At 42.0% G+C, this 17,145-nt stretch overlaps 1 protein-coding gene across 2 annotated transcripts; it reads left to right on the top strand.

Moving 5' to 3' along the window:
* The first annotated feature begins 318 nt into the window (after positions 1-318).
* mbd6 (methyl-CpG binding domain protein 6) lies at positions 319-16,601 on the top strand. Of its 2 annotated transcripts, none has more exons than XM_085444512.1 (13): positions 319-527; positions 1,496-1,713; positions 2,709-2,842; positions 4,605-4,707; positions 5,164-5,344; positions 7,038-9,464; positions 10,149-11,158; positions 11,688-11,796; positions 11,947-12,092; positions 12,854-13,621; positions 13,813-13,865; positions 14,043-14,109; positions 16,146-16,601. In XM_085444512.1, exons 3-13 carry the CDS (start codon positions 2,727-2,729, stop codon positions 16,215-16,217), a joined length of 5,052 nt encoding a protein of 1,683 aa, XP_085300638.1. In that variant the 5' UTR covers positions 319-527; positions 1,496-1,713; positions 2,709-2,726; the 3' UTR covers positions 16,218-16,601. The 2 variants fall into 2 exon arrangements, with proteins under 2 accessions (XP_085300638.1, XP_085300637.1); XM_085444511.1 differs by having other exon boundaries at positions 319-862.
* Positions 16,602-17,145: the final 544 nt, after the last annotated feature.

The raw sequence follows: 17,145 nt of genomic DNA, 5'->3' as shown, positions 1-17,145 counted from the left end.
TATGTTTTACTATATATATATATATATATATATATATATATATATATATATATATATATATATATATATATATATATATATATGCCTAGAGTATGTTTAACTTTTCATATAAAATTCGTGATGTGGGCCACAAATGCAGTGTAGACAGGCGGAAGTGAATCCACTATTGTCAAGTGAACACATGTTATTATTCTGTCATTATCATGTCCTCTGTCAAGGAGCTGAACACAGCTTCATTCAGGTCTGTCTGGAACACTACAAAGGTCCCGTTGCATGTCGGGTACAATATTCCTTAAGCGTCTAATGCGCATGCTCAACAGTAAAAACTCCATTATTTTTTGCTCGGAATTTGTGAGAAAAAAAAAACAGTGGGCAACTGTGAATTGGGGATTACATGGGCCGTTATGGTTGTGGGAATATACCTGAAAGCTCCACGGTTTAGCAGAAGAGAAAGCAAAGCAACGGCTGGATAGCTGCAGACCGGGAGCGGGACAGCCTTCAGTCTTGTCGGGACACTCCACAATCAAGTAAATTTCAGTCAGTTAGCTGACTGGCTAGCTAGCCTAGCTGGTTGCAGCGTTAGCTCCGAGATCCCAGGCGCAGTAAAATGAAGCGTTATTGCCCTTTGTTTTTAAGTCGGACTGGCAGACGTTGTATGAATGCTGAGAGCTGAATGCGCACACCGCTACGGGAATTGGATTACACAGTGACTTATTTTGCGCTCATTTATTAAAGTATCAGCCGTTTTCAAAACATTATCTGGCTAGCCCGTTTGCTAGCCAGCTAACTCTTGATTCTCCCGCGAGCCAGAAAAGCCAAGACTCCAAAACTTCGCCAACACAGAGCCTGACGCAGAGAAAAGGTTGGTAGGACCTGCTAATATTGACGTTAGCTAACGGATATCAATAAGTAAAGTGTGATGTAGGTATCCGATTTATAAGAGGTTTTTTCACAACGCGGTATTGTGCATGGGTCGTGTGTTGTTACTGCAGCTAACGGGCAAGAGTTTTGTATTGGAGTGTTTTGTGCGCCTGACAGCTGTCACGACAACACAGTACAAAGTAGGGTGGCTTGCTAGCTTAGCTGTTAGCCTGGACGCTAGCTGCCGTGTATGAGCCGTGTACTTTGTGGGATGTTTTTTTTTCATACTTTACGCTATTTATGATACAAAATTAAGAAAAAAAGGATACTTCAGTTCAGAGCTATATTAATTGATCTTTCATGTGCCAGCGTGTTCGCTTCGGAGTTGGTTGTTGCAGCTGCTTATACTGTCGCTAAACACTGAGTAAACTACGGGCCTAGGCAAACACACCCTTCTACTTCAAAGCAGCCAGAGCTTACTCTGAAGTTCTTCTGGGGAAGACTAATACATCTGATGTCGTCGTTTTTCAAACACGCTTAGATCATATCAGTTACAGAATAGGTTTGTTGCACGATGTCTTTACCGCGGGGGTCGCTGCCAGATTACATAATCCACCTCCACCTTTCTTTGCAGGCTCTCCACCTTCACCCACATCCCTACTCTGATGTGAACTGAACTAATAAATCTGCAGAAGTCATCCTTCAAGAGAGGGATCTGCCTCATAGCTGAAGAAAGTCGAGGTGTTTGGGCAAGTCAGGTTTTACTGGCAGTGTGCTTCTAACCCACCAGCATGTACACTGGACAGTGGATACTCTAGCCAAAACAGATCCTGGCTTCCCAAAGATGACAAGGTATGCAACTTTCTTTTTGTTTGTCTTGGTATTACTTTTACATTGATAATAAACCAAAAACCGTTCTTTTGCTGTGGCCACTCCCCCTTTTCAACATGTTTACATCACATTCATTCTCTAGGGGCTTGTATTATCTTCATCACAGACATAAGAAAAGAAACTGCTGGGTACTTTCCCAGAACTTTTCGACACACAGATGACAGCTAAAAAGTAAAGGAAATGATGCTGAATTAGTAGAGTGGAATTAATTTGCAGTGCTTCCCATGTTCATGCTGCTTACTTTAGTTCAGATCTTGGCTGATTTCATCACCATGCATAGGGTACATTTTGTAATGTTTGATATCCGAGATTGATATTTGATGTTGTGTAATAAGCTGAATGTGACCTCAACATTAAGCATGCAGGTTGCTTGAAATAAAACATTAATGATTGCAAAATCTTTACTGCAGAAAGATTCACTCATCTTTTGTGTGTTTACTTTTTTCAGTGACTCACTCAGGCTTAGTGAACTTCCCTGATACGTGCACAATATACAGTTAAATGAGGAAAGCTCTTTCAGAAGAGATGAGCAAAATTTATTGTAGCATAAGCATGAAAAATTGAACTATTTTTCTGGTTAGACTCCAACAAGTCCCAGATGAAAGGGTTGGGGATGAGTAAGCATCTGGTTCATAGAGGCTTTAGTATAGACACCCTTGACAACCCGTATAATGTAGAGATAGCAGGATGAGGGGGGAGGATAGATGGCTTGAAACCTAAAGTAGATGCTGAGACTAAACAACTGTTTCCCCCCTATAAGAGTATTTAGCATTGGATTTCTCTTTGTGTTTAAGTAAAGTTGTGCAGTAGGGGATACCACAATGGTTAAAATTTCGTTAGCAGCACAGTCCCTGGGTCCACTCTCGACAGGCTGAACTGTTACTACATGATACCTTCATGTTACCCCCCTCCTTATGTTAAAAGACAAGATGTGTTAACACTTCCTGCTTTTCAAGGTGCTGGCAGGCTACAAAATGATGGGAGGCAGTGATACTGTCAGTGGGGACAAGGATGGGGTCCACACCACTGCAATACACGTCCCCATCGGCTGGCAGAGGAGAGTGGAAGGAGGGCAGGTACTCTATGTCAGGTACGTTGGTTCCACACACATGAACTTGCTGATTTTTAATAGTTGGGCAACAGGTTTTGAAAGCACACCACTGAATAATTGTTACATAATGTATTCTTGAAAAATGACAGTACTGGTTTTGCAAACATATTTTGGGGGATGTTACCTGGCAGGATGACTGCGGTTTTGGATTAGTTTTTTTGAAGTTTGTTTCTAGCTATAGACAACAAAGAAGACAAGAAAATGTTTTATGCACTTTTAGGCAGTGCAAAGTGAGTAAAATTAAATGTGTTAATTATAATGTTCTATTTATTCTGGTGAGCACTTATTCTGGTTCTATTTATTCTTATTCTGGTGGTTTTAAATACTTGTTTTCTCAAGCATACTAGGTCTTAGTGGGGGCTCAAAAGCAAGTGACAGATTTAGGCTTTTTATATATATTATGTTGTTTCTACCAAAGAGAAACATACTTTTTTCTTTGTTATCAGTCGTTCATCCTGAAGATCACCTAAAGACTTCTTAGATTTACTGCAGTTGTGCTCCACTCCACACTTGCCCTCTTCTTTTGCTGTGAAAGGATTCCCTTTGCCTTAAAATACTGGGCAGCTGAGGCAGAGAAAAAAGTATTTCCATTTGGATAACAATATTTTTGTTGAGCAGTGGTTTGGATCACGCTTGAATTTAGACATAAAATGTGACATTGTAAATATGAAATTTTGTATTACTCATTATTAGCCACTGAGTTGGAAAGAAACTTGGCTGAAATTAACTGTTCATTTTTTATTTATTTTTTAAACTGTTCATTTTAATGTTAGCCATAACCTGCATTACTAACTAGTAACCTATCTAATGCCAGACACCCCAGCCCTGGAGCAAGACTCTGAAACTTTGCTTTTTGTTAGATATACCCTGATTGAGACTTAACGCTTCAGAGGAGGTTGTGCTATATGTTGCCAATTCTCCATGGAATATTTTTTAATTATTGGGCCAGTTTGTGCATTTTACAGGTGTAGAAGCACCACAGGAGTGGATTTGTGTCCTTCAGACTCTCGTATGGGTCAGCAGTGTTTGCAAATGACACTAGTGGTTTCTCTCATTGAACTGGATTGAATCAAACCTTTTTTCATAATTATCTTCTGCACATTTGTACAGTCAGCAGGGAAACTTTTACTCATTGACTGGGAGTCTCAAGCATGTAGCTCTCTTGCCCTTCTCCATTAGCTCCCCATGGCTCTAACCAGGAAAAAAAACACAAACTGCATGAATGTTATGATGGAATTGAAAAATGCACAAGTAGTTTATGTTTATCAGCTGAGACCTTACTCCTAGTTTTGCTGAACCTCACTACCAGTGGCTAGTATGGATGTAGACCCATAAATGGCTGGTCTCCCATAAGTTGTTCATGAATGACTTTGTTGATATTAAAGGTTGGCAAACGCTTTCCTAGAATGAACAGTATACATGTCTCTGCTCTGAGAGCTGCAGCTTTAGCTTGAGCTCAAATTGATTTGGCTCAGTTGCACCATAATGCTGCCTACAAATGATTCTTGAAAGGAAAAATTCCTTCTGTGGCTGCTATGCCTTGCGATTATGTGTCACGCTCAATTTTCTTCTGGCCTTGAACAACTCCTGTCATACATCATTGTCCACCCCTTTACACCCTACGCATAGTTGCATTTTTCTGACATTTTGCACTGGCTGGTGTTAGGTTCAGAGCCAGGGCAGAGTTTGTGCTTTAACTGTGTCTCATTTGTTACAGTTTCTCTCTGCCTTCTTCCTGTAGTCCCAGTGGCACAACCCTGTCCAATCTGGAAGAGGTCAAGACCTATCTGATGACTGATGGCACCTGCAAATGTGGCCTCGAGTGTCCTCTCATCATCAACAAGGTGTTGTCAGTCTGTCAGTTTGTTTGTGCTGTTGATTTGTGTGTTTCTAGTAAGGTTTGGCAATACACAACAGAGTTTTAGATTCAGTAAGCTCTGTGGTGTTAATCTCACTCTCATTCTTGTGTCACAAATATACTTGTGGATCACAGCTAAGCAGCTGTTGTACATTTTTCCTAGTCGGCATGGAGAATACTTATAGGAAGCATGTCTAGTTAGATTTGTCTGTTCAAGTAGTCACAACAAATTGATTGGGACACAGATGTCTGCACAGGGTCTCGCTTTCACCCTCTGATAACAAAATTTACGTCATCCTGACCAAAACAGAACCTCACATACTTAAGAGAAGCAAAAACTACTGTGTAACAGTTACATAAAAGTACAGAGAAAATCTATTTACATATTCTCCATAAAGTTTTGTCTGAATTTGTTCTAATCCTCCTTTTTGCTGTTGTGCAGGTTTTCAACTTCACAGTGGGTGTGAAGGTGGAACAGCACAGCCAGCCACTGGGCAAAGCAGAGCAGGACATGACCAAACTCTGTAATCATCGCAGGAAAGTGGTGGCAATGGCTGCCCTGTGTCGGAGTATGCAGGCTTCACAGCTGCCCTTTGCCAGCTTTCATCATCCAGGTAACCAAGGTGAGCAATGACATGCAGTAGGTTTGAGACATGGTACTCATTTATCAGTTTGCTCTTAGATAATATCTAATAAAAAAACATAAACATTTGAGTGATACTTTTTTCTTAATTTCTACATATTTCCTTAAAAAGAAAAGCTGAAAATCAGAAAATGCTGGGTTTTAATTTTTCTTTGAATAAAGTCTCTATGGACGATGTTGACAGGTTCCCCTCACAGCCTTTAATGTTGACAGTGTTGTGTGCACGGCAGTAACATCAGGTAAAGGACTTTGCACACATTTCTACATGAGAATACATGATAAGTATTACCATGATCGTAGAACCAATTAAAGATGAAATTTCATTTATGAAATTAAGAGGCTGTTATTAATAAAGTGTCTTCAAGTCAGCCTTCAAATCCAGTTCCTTCTAGCTCACCATTCTACTCTCTTGCACTCTGTTTCGATTAGTAGAATATCAGAGAAACTCTAACAGAATCCACAATGTTTCGATGCAATTTATTACACTTTAAGCCACAGACTTACACACATAATTTTGCATCCATATTATGGATCACATGTGTTTGACTGTGAGATGCATGTGGGAGTGGATTTGACCATCTGCATGAGTAGCCAGTGACTGCCGGAAATCCTGTGGGGGCTGGTAGGTGTAGTTTGAAAGGAAATTTGTTTCTTGTAGATCTGCATTTGTGTTGTTGAATGCAGCAGCTGTCAGCCACACAGAATTCAAACTGCTGTAGTATTGATGTCCTTTCACCCTAAGAACAGAAGAGATTTAGGAAAATGAAGATTTCCAGTTCTGGCGTGCTTTGTTTCCTCGAGTTTATTGTATCTTATTTCCACCCAAAAACTGTTTGTATTTTGGTAAAAATCAGTGTTGAGACACAACTCTCTTCAATTCTGTTAAAAATTTGGGTAAAATAGGAATTATTTGAATGGGTAGAGCTGCTCTGACTCAAGTCATGTGAACTGGATATTTTAGTATGGTGTTATTAGTGTTACCACTCCTTGTATACACGACAAGTTGGAGAGCCACATGGGGTGGTGAGGAGCAACTGTTGAACCAGGCCTTTCCTATGCACTCTGTGCAGTTATATTCCTTCATTAATGCACATCTGTGCATAATTCTCTCATTTTGGTTGGTTAGATAACTGCTCGCTTTTCTCTAGATTATTATTAATTTTAATTGGTTTTGGGATATTTTTGTATTGCATAGCTTGGCCTCCATTCCGATTATTCAGCAACCATTGGATAACAAAAGTAAAATGTTCTTTTTCACATATTAGTTATAATTTCAATGTTTGATTTTTAGAAAAAAACAAATTTCACACCATTTACCTCAATTACTAAAAATTGGTTGTTTAAATGCTTCTTACAGCCTTTAACAACAAATGTATCGAAAAACCTAAATAAATCTCACAATACTTTTTTAAGCAATTAAATTGCACAAAATTGACAGATGTAAAAAATTTACGAATTAAAAGTGATGCAAATTTATATATATATATATTTTTTGTCAGACTGTTCAATAAACATTCCTTAAAAAAGAATTTTCTGGCAATTATATCACAGTTCAGACATTAAAGGGACAAGAAATTATGCCAGACTTGTCTTTCACAATAATTACTCTGTAAACCATTTAGTGGGCTCGGGAAAATTGAGTAACAAGCTGTATTTTTTGTTCCCACTTCCAGAGATGAGCAATCGGGTGGACGGTCGTGATACAAAGGGCGAATCCACAGAGCGTGAAGAAGAGGACCGTGGCATTTTCTGTCCCAAACTCCATCCAGTCCCAGCTCGACCCCAGAACAACCTTCACCCAAACCCCTGCACCAGTCCTAAATCCTCTCACCATTTTATTTATCCTTACAATGGCTCCTCCTCTGTCCTTCACCCAGCCACAAACTCTCACTATCCACTAGATGCCTTGAGAAGACTTCACCATCCTGCTTTCTCAGCATCCTCCAGTTCTTCCTCCAGCTCATTTCCAGCGTACAGCACCCCCCAGAGGTCACCCTGTACTCCCACTCCTCAAAGCAAAAGTCAAAGTCAAAGAACACCTAAAACCCCAGAGACTCCTGTTTCTCCTCGGCTAGGACCCCTCTCTTCACCTCCCCCCTCGTCCCCTGTTACCCTTGGTGGAGGAGGAAGAGGAACACAGACTCACCCTCATCATCCTCATGTTGTAATTGTGGGAGGTTCTACCCCACCCTCCCTCTCTCCCTCTGTCCATAACATGTCTATGTCTCCACACCAGCGCTCCTGCCACCCATCAGCTTCTCCATCCTCTCTGTCTGAGCAGGGAGGAGGCTTACCAGCAGCAGGAGGAACGCTGATGGGAAATAACTTGCCTCAGAGAAGGAAATCCACCTCTTCCTCTCCACACTCCCCACTTCCCAGTGGCTCTCCAAACCCCAGCCCCCAGCTTCCCAAATACAAGCTGGAAGACATCTTGGAGCAGTTCAAGAACTCAGGCAATAGCAGCACTAATAATCACCACCTCCTAAACCCTAATAATCCCTCCTTACTGACCAACCAAAGCAGTAGTAACCCTCATGGTCTTTCCTCAAAGTCCTCAAAGACTCCAACCTCCACTGCAGGATCACAAGTGTTTGGGTTGAACTCTGCAGGGCCCTCTAGTTTACCTCTGGGGCCATATCTGAACCACCACCATAGCCATCAGGGCAAGCTGCCACATCCAGCTTCTTTCCCTGCGAGTAGCCTCCTCTCTGCAGCTGCCAAGGCTCAGCTGGCTAACCAGATAACCCAGGGCCAGAGGTCAAATGTGGCCAGCAATGCAGTGAGCTTGGCCTCTTCTCTGGAGGTCCTGAAAGAGGCACAGCAGCAACAGGCATCAAAGGTAACAAACAGCACTTTACATAACAGCCACTCTCCCTCCTCCATTGCTTCTTCTAGGCTTCCCCATCCCTCCCTTGCAGCAGCCTCGACTGTTTTCTTTCCTCCATCCCACTCTCTGGTCCAGTCCCTGGCTTCCTCCTCGTCCCATCTGCCACAATCAGCAGAGCGTAACACATCGTATAGGAAGCGGCAGCGTCGATCTCCCACAGTCCTCAGCATGCTAACAGACACCAAGCAGCTCTGTAATGGGCTGCGGAAGACCCCACCAGAAGATGCTGTTTCTGCTACAGTTATCAATCTTTCCTCCTCGTCCACTTCATTCCCCTCCTCCTCCTTGCATTCTTCCTCTACCTCAGCTGTGCAGAATCAGAATGCCATCATGTTGGATAACCATCATCAACTCCTCTCTGGGCAGATGCCCAGGTTCCCTGCTCCTCGACAGACGGCACAGCTTTCCAGGCCTCTGCGCCCAAATGAGGCCCTGGACTTCACTACAGGACCGACACCCACAGCCACCCCTCTTGGCTTGGATCCTCCAACCCAGCCTTTGTCTGCCCTGTTACACCTGCTCAGTTTGCAGAATGCGCAGGCCACAGTCTCAGCATCCAGCTCTGCCTTAGCTCAGTCTGGATCTGTGTCTGTTGAAGGAGGTGGACACACTAATAAACAGAGCCCCAAGCAGTCACCTTCATCTCCAACCCATCAGTCTAATGTCAGGGACTCGTCGACTCGGTCACCTTGCCGAACAGATAACACTAATTCTCCCCCGTTGAGTCCACAGCCACTGTCTCCTCCTCCCCCCTCCTCTCAGTTCACATCAGCGCAGTCTCATCTTCACCGTCAGTCCACTAAGTCAACTCCTCTTCAAAAAGATTCTTCGTGCAAAGTGTTACCAAACTCAGATTTCCACAACAGCAGCAGCCCATCTCAGCAGACACCCCCATCTCCCTTTGGCAAGCATCAACGAACCGATAATCACATTCCTTCAGTAGATCCTGCTTCCCATTCATCTTTACAGGTTGCCTCACCTCAGGGCACTGTCACAAGAGAGATTATTAGTAAGAACGAACCTACGTCAGTGGACCTTAGTCATCCTCAAGGCAGTGTTCCTGTAGGGGTATCCACTTCCCCAAAGCCTCTAGATCTTAGCAACCACGTCCTGGCCATTCTCGCAGCATCTTCTAATGTTCCCCAAGGGGAGGGCAACTCTTCCAGCCATACCTCTGATGTTGAGACGTCTTCCCCAGGAAATCAAACTGCAGGTGAGGATGTTATTCATGGTTTTAGTTTTACAAGTACAGCCTAAACTTGTAATTTTTATTGAATTAATTTGGTTGTCTACACATATAGACATCAGCTTTGTTTTTGTCATTCTTATTTTTAATGTGAGTTGTATTTGTAGCTGAATTCCCCCTTTAAATGGGCTTTACAGATTATTCTACACAAGATAATAAATACACAAATAAGGGAGCATCACAGTAAAACATGCCGGTTAAACTTCAGGAATATCAATCTGTCCAGTTAAGAAGTGGCAACCATTGTGAAAAGAAAATGGCACCAGTGGCAGGTCTGCCAGTTGTCGTGTTCTCTGGTGGTCCTGCTAAAGGATGGTAGGGACCTCATGCTTCTAGAGTCTCTTTCTGACAGTCTGTGGGGCACTGGACTTGGTCCTTTTGTTCCTCCATTGGTTTATGCTGTCTAACTGGAGAGATTGATATCCCTAAATTTTAACCGCTTGGTTATACTGTGATAAACAAATGGTTCCTTATTTTTTTGAGCAATATATGTCAAGAACAAGGGGTGCATTATTTTTTTTTCTTGTTGCTCTGAATCAGAGTGATAACTGATATAACTGATGCATACCATCCAGCACGAGATCCATATAAAAATGTGTTGAATGATTAGTCACTTTAAACAGATTTAAATAATTGTTGTTTTTCCCACAGGAACGGAGGAGTCTGAATTTGGGGACCCAAAGATCTTCACATTGACCAAACCTCCAGCCACCAGTCCCGGGCTCACTAGCTCCTCTCGTCAAGGAGAGAATCACAGTCCTCCTAACCCTTCAGCTGTAGGTGACTCAGCCACTCCTTTAAGTCTGGCAGAGGCCTTTCCCTTCATGAACCAAGAGCAGCTGCTCCAGCTGCTGTCGTCTACAGGAGGAGTACCATCTGTCCTGGACCCCACAGTCCTGGCTTCATTGCCCCTAGGGGGCCTTTGGTTGGGAGGACAACATGCACAAGTACCTCCTGCCAGTGTTGCACCGCAGCCACCACATAATCTGTCAGACCAGCAGTCAGAGCAGCAACAGCAGCAGTTACTGATAACACAGCAAGAAGATGCACAGCAGCAACACCAAGACCAACAACAAAAGCAACTGCAGATTAACAACAATCATCTGTTTCCCTTGTTGCCCCTGTTGAGTGGTGCCCAAGGGGAGTTCCCTCTGAACCTTTTAGGGCTGCTGAATCCACTTCCAGCCCCAGCGTCAGCCCCTTCTGCAGTGCAGGAGGCTGATTTGACAGAAAAACCCAACCTTCATGCTCTGCTAATGGCCTCCTTGTTGCAACAGCAGGCTTCCTTGTTACCTCTATCTGCGCTGGGTCAGTTGAGCCAGGTCAGCTTGGAAGTTCCTATTCAGCAGTCACAGCAGATCTCTACTACATTAGAGGGCCTCAGTCTGGATAAGACCTCTGGCCTGCTGGACCCATCAACCCTAACTGGGCCAGGGCTCTTGGAGGTCACTCAGGGCCTCCTTCCTATTCCTGCAGGAGCTGAAGGCTCTATCCAAGCCCTTCAGTCTCTACTCATTCCCGCCACTCTTCCTCCTCCCTCTGCAGCCTTCCTGCCCCTCAGCCCTGCCTTGCTCACTGCTGCCCTGAGCTCTGCTGAGCTCCACCCGCCTCCCAATACCCAATTAGCTCCTGCACAGCAAACCCAACATACCCAACCTCAGGTACGCTCCCGATTTCCTATAGCTCTTTCCTCTGAGGTCATCCTAGTTTCCCTTGGAAAAACTAAACTCATTTCCTTAACTCCTCCATTGTTTTTTACTGTATTAGTTTCCCAAATTTCTTTCCTTTTTTGCTACCCTGCTTTATAATAAAACCCTCACACTTTACAATTGGTTTTGGTTACTGTTTTAATGTACCCATTGGCATGTGGCATGAATGGATAGTTTTTCATCCTGTTTATAGTTCAAATATATGAACATAGAAAAAACACTCAACAGTAACTAAAAGAAGAAACGCAATAATGATGATGATGATGATGATAATGTGTGAGGAGTGGGAGGTGTTCCTTTCAGCCTTTGCAAAAATGCAATGTGTGCATTCTCCAAAACTTTTTTTGTTTAGTTTTTTTTTTTATACTGAAATACTAAGTTAATATATGTGAAGAATTTATGTCTCCTGGTTTTTTCAGCCATACTTTATTTATTTTATAATTCATTGTCTGAAACCCCCAAACCTTTATATTCACTTCAGGTACCCACAGATGCTGGTGTTGACACGCTCATACCCGTATCTCTTCAAAGCAAGGACAACCCCATCCTCCAACAGTTACTCCCCACTTTGCTGAACTCTGCTATATTAGGTGAGTTCGCACACACCCTGTGTTATATGTCTTTCTCATTGTTTTAGGAATAAATATTATTTGCCTTTCAGTGTTAAACTTTAAACTCTGCAGGGACTCTATTGCAGTATTTTTTATACACTGTGTATTAGTGTATTTTTTGCTTTATAGGAGATCTTCCTGGCCTCACAGGCCTCCATAACATTGTGGGGATTGGAGCTGGTTCCATTCTTCTACCACCAGTCCAGGCCTCTGCTTTGGGGATGCCACTGCTACAGGGCCATGATGGAGCAATCAACTTACTCAACAACATACAGGTACATACCTAGCATGAAGTCTGGAGAACACAGCATTTTTATCCTTTCTTTACTGTACATACTAGTGTTAAGGATTTGCTGTTTTCCATAATAACCTTCCTCTGGCTGCAAACACCATGTTGCATTTGTTAAGAAAATCCTAAGTGGGTGAATGTGAATGCATATGTGCTGCACAAAATAATGTGCCACAATTTGAGAAATGGTGTTTCCTAGATTCACTAAAAATATGTTGTTTTTTTTTCTTTTCTTCAGTGAACTATGGTGTCCAAAAAGTTAAGACACTAACTTTTCTCTGGGAATGGCTGTAATGTTTCAGTTATAGCAGCTGCAGATTATATCCGCTGCAACATCTGTGTCATAAAGCTTCACATCTGAGTTCTTCTCATATTGCATCAATACTTTACAGATGTTATCATTTATTTTAAAAAAGCCCTGTTGTGTTTTGATCTGGAAGCGTGTAAAAATAGTTTGTTTTTTTGGGGGGGGGGTTGTAAGTGAAAAATTAAATCCACGCTCAGACAAGTGTTACATTGTACTGACTGAATTCAGCATCATCAGATGTTGAAAGATTTAGATTTGTTTTCCTCCTGGATGCTTTAAGGAAATATAAAGACAATCTAAAGTTGAATGTTCATATATAAATGGAGGATTATATAATTTTAGGCAATTTTGCAACAAAGAGAAAACACATTTTTAATTCTCTAATACTTTCTGGATCTTTGAAAGTTACTTAACATATCTTTTTCTTTTTGCTCCTCTAGCTGAACCTTGCTCCAGCCTCAGAGGGAGAGAAGCCAGTATCCTTGCAGGAAGTGCAAAGCCCTGCCCCACAGGAAGACATACCAGCCAGTCAAATCACTCCTGAAGTGATCCCAAGTCCTGTTCCAGCTCTAGCTCCAGCTCCTGCCCAAGAATCCACTCCAGGCTCTCAGCGAGGATCTGAGGGCAGATCTGTCATTGATCCTTATACTTCTTTTATGGACACGATTTATACCTCTTTTCTTCAAGTCAGTGCTAAAGAGCAGGAAGATGGGGCCCATTTGGGGCCATCTGACCCCACTTCACCCTTCTGTGCCTTACCTCCAGTTTCTTTTCCTGTGGAGCACCATACACCGTCCACAACTGTCCCAACTCTGCCACAGGCAAGTGCCCCAGTTTCCCTTAGCCCACGGCGGGCTTGTTCCCTACGCAACCCAGACTTATCCCGACTTAGTCTGGAAGCAGCAGCCCATTCTCCAGCCCAAGGGACACCCAAACCCACTGAAGATGGGTCTGTGTCCCCCTTACAAAGGAAACCAGTTATGGTAGAGGGACATACTCACCCAGAACCTCCTCTTCCACCTATATACTTGGAGGAGGCCAAGACAGACTGTGCTGGGCCTGCTGCATCTATGTGCCCTTATGTAGATCCAGGTGTGGATAGGCAGGGGCATCTTCCCCAAGTAGGGTATCTCAGTCCTGGGGATGGATGCAATAGTAGGCCCACTGAAGAGACAACTGGGACATTGCTGCACTCTGAACAGGGAATGGTGAGTGCCCAAGTCTTCTGTTTCCTTTATACTCAAAGGCAAAAATGTTTTTGCTTCTTTTAGACACCAGAATGTGGACTTTAACAATGGTTGGTTATAGGCTTTTGATGAATTTAAGTAGCTGAAATGTAAAACAATGATGCATGATTTAATCATAATAACCTTGTAACATGATTTCTGGTTACACAAAGGACCAAGCAGGAGCAGCGGCTGGAGCCAGAAGAGGAAGGAAAAGGAAACAAACGTAAGACTCCTTTTAAGATGGTTAATTTCTCAGTTGTACTCGATACAGAAAGTTGCCTGGATAATTCAATTTCCAGTAAAAATCAGAGTGTCTCCCACATGCAGTTCTATAATAACTGTCCTGTCAGGTGTATTTGGCATACTGTAGTGCATACTAATGCGTTTCTTACTTTATCAGGCTTCAGAATGTGTTAGAAGACTTCAGAGACGTGGATGCTACAGCACTAGAGGAAACCAAGGCTACAGTAAGACTTGTCTCCCTCTCGATGACTTATGGATTTATTGTTCTTTAGCAGAAGGGCTGGTTGTTGTTTACCTCTCACCAGTTCTATTCAAATGTTCTTAGTCAGACTCTTTGCAGTCTTAAAGACGGCCCTTGTTTTCCCCCAGCTGTTGGTATTTGCTGTTGCTGTTACTTTTCCACAGTTTGGCATGTTTTAATTGACTATATGTGACTTGCATGTTAACACACTTTGAGGTTAACATGCATGGCTTCTGGTGAAAATCCATCAACAGCTGTTGAGTTGGCAGCACTGACACATGTACTTGTTAAAACAGTCTGTAGGGAAACCTGAAACCGGGTAACAAGTGGGTCCAGAGGCCTAATCAGACCCAAGTATCAACAAGGTGTTATATTTTTATTTCTTCTCTGAGTACTGCAGAAACAAAGTAATAGATTTCCTGTTTATTGATGCTATCTTAGACATTTGATCTCACAAACTGATCTCCACGAACATTAAGTCATTTACTTTGAAGTGAGATTTGACTTCAATAGAGTTTATGGTAACAGTGCTCGTTGCCAAACATCATTTGTATGTAAGGCTGGAAACACAAACAATCTTTCGACACCTCGAATAAAACTTAATCATACACTATATCTTTTCTTGCCTAAAGTCTGTATACTGTGGAATAGGCACTCAAAACCACACAGAAGAAATGGCATAAAAGTAAATCATGTATTCAGTTTTGTTTTGTTAGGTAAAGAATGGAAGAGAGGCACTATAATATGAGTGAATACAAAATGTAATAAAGTAAAACTATATAATGAGTAAAGAACCATTGATCGATAAGCATTCATCACAGAGTCATGGTACCCAGGGCTGTTCGATATAACGATATATCGGATGACAATATGAAAATCTTTCATATTACGCTATTGTTTGTTTCGTGGTGTCGCAAAATAAGCTGTTTACGACAATGTTTTTTCATCGTTTTGATAGTCACTGTAGTGGCTATATTAATTTCGTCAAATGCTCTCTTTCTCTTATATTTAATATAACCACACTACGGACAGACAGGCAACTGTTTTTATGCGTTGTTGTTAGCAACAACAACGGTAAAACCATCGCGTGGCTCCGCCGTCCGCTTGTTTATTTTCCACATAAACCTTTCACAATAAAGCTCAAGATCCTGTTGAGACGTTTCAATATAAAGTGAATCATGTGAAAGAGTATGCAAAGTGTTTACGGATGAGAAGCAACAAAGAGCCGTCAGGTGCTAAAAAATAAACCTTAGACTCAAACGTTAGAACAGGCTTTTCCCCGCAGCACGCTGTGTAATAAATACACAGAACTTATGTCTAAAAATGTATAGATTCATGCATTGGTTCAAACATTTGACTTCAGGTACATGACTCCCAGCTAAAAACACTTTACGTAAGTCGAGCTGCCCGAGATTCACAGACTTTACAGAAAATTTTTACATTTTTGTGATTTATATCGTTGTCGGAACAATAGATGTGTTAAATCGGGATATGAGATTTTGGTCATATCACACAGACCTAATGGTACCGTTAAAATCCTTTGACTCCTCTCAAAGCTGCTAGCATGGGTGTAAAGAACAATGAAGCTAATATAATGCTATTTGACATCTTCATAGCATCAGATAGGTGGTGTGCAGTGAATCAAAGTATTTTAATTTTTTCATCCTTGAAGTGTAGAAATACCACATTAATGACAATGCGGCACAAGAAATGCCACTAACAACCAGCATTTAAGAAAAATATTCAGCACTCTGGTGTTAGGGCCTTTTAATGATATCACATTATGTCATATAATATCAGATAATATAATGTCAAGACATGAGGGGGGCTTGGGTTGTGCAAGCTTGCTGTGCAGGATTCAGTGTAAAGGATTTGCTGAAGGGAGCAGTTTCTGTTTGGTGCTATGAGTCTTCTCAATGATTGTGCAGTTCTGACTGCAGTGCAAAGTCATTCCACCACTGGCAGCTGCAAAGATATGAGCCTGATGTGACTCTTCTCTCACACTCTCTCTCGTTCCAGACAGCACTGCTGAAGCCTGAGAGGTCAGTGCGCGGCAGGCGGCGACGAGGCGCCAGGTCTCAAAGGCAGTGATTGGTGGAGGGTGCCATCATTCAGAGCTGTTCACCAATGAAAGGCAACCAGATGCCTCTGTATACCCCTCCATCTCTCCAACCTCATCACTACTGTTTTAGACCTTAAAAAAAAAATCAACTGCACTAATATGATGCTGTCATGTCAACCATTGTTATGGCAACCACTATGAACAGATAGGAGAAAGATCTAGTCTGAGTTTATTTCAAAAGGTGAAAAACATGAAGAGAGATTTTGTGGATACTTTTTTCACTTGTGTTTTCTCTTAGGTCACAAAATAATGGTTGCGTTACATTGTGAACAATGATCTTTCAATTAGGTTTGTGTTAGAATTATATTAATGAGAAAACATGAAAATAACAAACGAGTAATGTTTTCTTCTCATCAGTGTGTTACTGTGAGTCAGGACGAAGCCCATCTACTTGAACGATGCTCTCTGTTGAAAGTGTGTGTGTGTGTGTGTGTGTGTGTGTGTGTGTGTGTGTGTGTGTGTGTGTGTTGGACAACAGTGCTGTTGCTGAGCCCCCCACTGTCAGGACGTTTTTCATTTCAGTGAGACTTTGTCTTTTTAGTAAGATGAACGTCTCTTTGTGCTTGTATTTTAGAGAAATGTTCCAGGTTTTCAGGCGGTGCTGAAAGAGACTACAGGAAGGAAAGAAACTTGACTTTTTCTCCCCCTTTTTTCAAAGTATGATATAATCTTTATGTGGGATAAACCAAGGAACTAGTGTGGTTTACTCAATCAGGTTTCTTAGGTAGTTTATATCAGTGGCTGATTACAAACAGGAAAGTTTTTCATTGAATATAATTTCACATATCATGTGAGATGTATTGGTTTCCATGTTAAACCAACAGAAAATGTTAATTTGAAGTTGTTTTGTACAACCTTGAATCATTTTGCAATGCTCCAGGGTTCCCAGTGACTAAC

The sequence above is a fragment of the Copadichromis virginalis genome, linkage group LG20 (genome assembly GCF_057382275.1).
Source record: "Copadichromis virginalis isolate Kocher_CV1m ecotype Utaka linkage group LG20, C_Virginalis_male_GT1.1, whole genome shotgun sequence".
In the NCBI taxonomy this organism is placed as follows: domain Eukaryota; kingdom Metazoa; phylum Chordata; class Actinopteri; order Cichliformes; family Cichlidae; genus Copadichromis; species Copadichromis virginalis.
The sequence above is the reverse complement of the archived record's forward strand: the minus strand, read 5'-3'. Positions and strand labels throughout refer to the sequence as shown.